Source organism: Pundamilia nyererei, unplaced genomic scaffold, assembly GCF_000239375.1.
Source record: "Pundamilia nyererei isolate P.nyererei 1_Seehausen unplaced genomic scaffold, PunNye1.0 scaffold00002, whole genome shotgun sequence".
Lineage (NCBI taxonomy): Eukaryota > Metazoa > Chordata > Actinopteri > Cichliformes > Cichlidae > Pundamilia > Pundamilia nyererei.
The window spans coordinates 8,141,972-8,143,786 of record NW_005187403.1 but is presented as its reverse complement, the minus strand read 5'-3'; the positions used below and the strand labels follow the sequence as shown (position 1 = coordinate 8,143,786).

The following is a 1,815-nucleotide window of genomic DNA, read 5'->3' as shown; positions in this document are numbered from 1 at the left end:
TGAAGGCCTATTTTAGGTTTATCAGATGCAAACAGCGGTGGCTGTAATAATAACGAGCATGTTTATCACACAATAATTGCATTAGCACTGTGGAACATGCAGCCAGTTACAGAGAAGATGCGTATGAATGCACGCTTGTGTGCTTCAGTTTTGTCCTTACAGGAAAAAAAGACAAAAAAAACAACAACAAATTAACTTTTTTTTAATGTGGCTCCGTTTTTTTTAAATCTAATTATTTCCTTTTTGGTGATCCAAACTGATCATGAACAGTGTGAAGGAGAAGACAAAGGATTTTCTCACACTCCCTCTCTGTCCTCCCACTGTGCCTATAACTGTCTCCAGGAACGTGTTAATCTCTGTTATTACATGGTTATCATACATACTACACTTTCAATAGTCAACAATGGCACTCCTAGATTTACAGATTTGTTGTTGTTTTATTCGGCTACTCTAACAAAGAAATTTTCTAATTTTGGCATAAACCGCGTGTCTGCATCCATCCTCCATGTTCTTACCAGGAGGTTTTGTGGTTGGAGTCTCAGCTGGAAAACAGCTGAACAACTCCGCTGGCAACAGGTGATGATCAAACGTAATTCTGCTCGTCACTCTTCCCCTCTAAAGGTCTTTATTAGGATTATTCACATGCAGCATGGCACATCGGCTAATGGAAAAGGCTAATACAGTCTATTGGCTGCAGTTTTGTCTTCTCCTTGCCAAATTACAGCAACAGTCTCACTGAATGACCCTGAATCAGCACTTTCATTAAGAACAACTTACCCCCAACTCTTCTAAAAGACGTTGCCAGTGTTATAATTTAACTAACTTCACTAACCCTTCAAAACCAACCGAGATATTTCATCTTGATTTATGTCCAAAGTTACACTGGTTTCATCTGTTTGTGGAGGGTTTCTTGTTTGTTTGCTTAGATTTTTGGAAAACCTTACTTCACCTCACTACTTTACAGCTAAGTCTACTGTACAGTATCTATATTGTATTTATATTATTAAGCTAAGCTGCTGTCCATTTTTTGGCTGCTATAACACTTAATTTCACAATTTTAGGGATAAATGCAGATATTTTCTAATCTACATGGAACAGCCACAGCGATTATTTGTATTGGACCATTTTAATAATGCCCAGTGCTTGTTTAAGAATTAAAGAAGCATTGAACTAGACTTGACTGAACAAGCAGGGTCATGTTTTACCTGTGGGTATCTCTATCAGGGTCGTTTTCGAGGTCCAGCTGCTGAGTAGCAGAGAGTGGGAGGCTTTTTTTGCTCCAGCTCCTGCAGGACTCTGACGATGACAGCACTAAAAGATCGCTGTATTTTCCTGATGCTCTGAAGGGTGGCACCACAATGTAACCTGCAACACAATGTCAGAGTATGTCAGGTCAGTTTCACACCTTAACAGAGCATACCTGCCGTATAAAAGTGTCATACCCAAAGATGCCTTGTCCTGCACTGCCAGGTGTAGCGTCCCAACCAGGAAGTTGATGAGCTCAGGCAGGAAGCGCTTTGAAAAAGAGACATACTCCACTCCCAGAGAGCACAGAACTAAACCTGATGTTAGGTCCTGTAATGATCTCACTGGGCACTGAAAAATTACAAGACATAGACACAAGCACACAAGATTCAGGATTACTGTACACAGAGAGACAGATCTGGAAAGAAAATGCGTTTGTCAAAGTCAAACACATATTTGTTTCAAATAACTTACAGAATGTTCACATAACAAGGAGCATGGACTTTGTCCCTCATCATTTCATGATCTTTGGAAAAGTTTACTAATGCTATGCTAAATTAATTTTTTTTT

General features: G+C 39.4%; 1 protein-coding gene across 2 annotated transcripts in view; it reads right to left on the bottom strand.

Annotated features, from left to right (window-relative positions):
* nop14 (NOP14 nucleolar protein homolog (yeast)) overlaps nt 1-1,815 on the bottom strand; it is an 18,400-nt gene that overhangs the window by 4,140 nt on the left and 12,445 nt on the right. For both annotated transcript variants that reach the window (XM_005720404.1, XM_005720403.1), the window contains exons 14-15: nt 1,443-1,596; nt 1,206-1,365 (exon numbers count right to left, since the gene is read on the bottom strand). In XM_005720404.1, the coding sequence (XP_005720461.1) occupies nt 1,206-1,365; nt 1,443-1,596 (314 nt within the window). The remainder of the gene's footprint in view (nt 1-1,205; nt 1,366-1,442; nt 1,597-1,815) is intronic.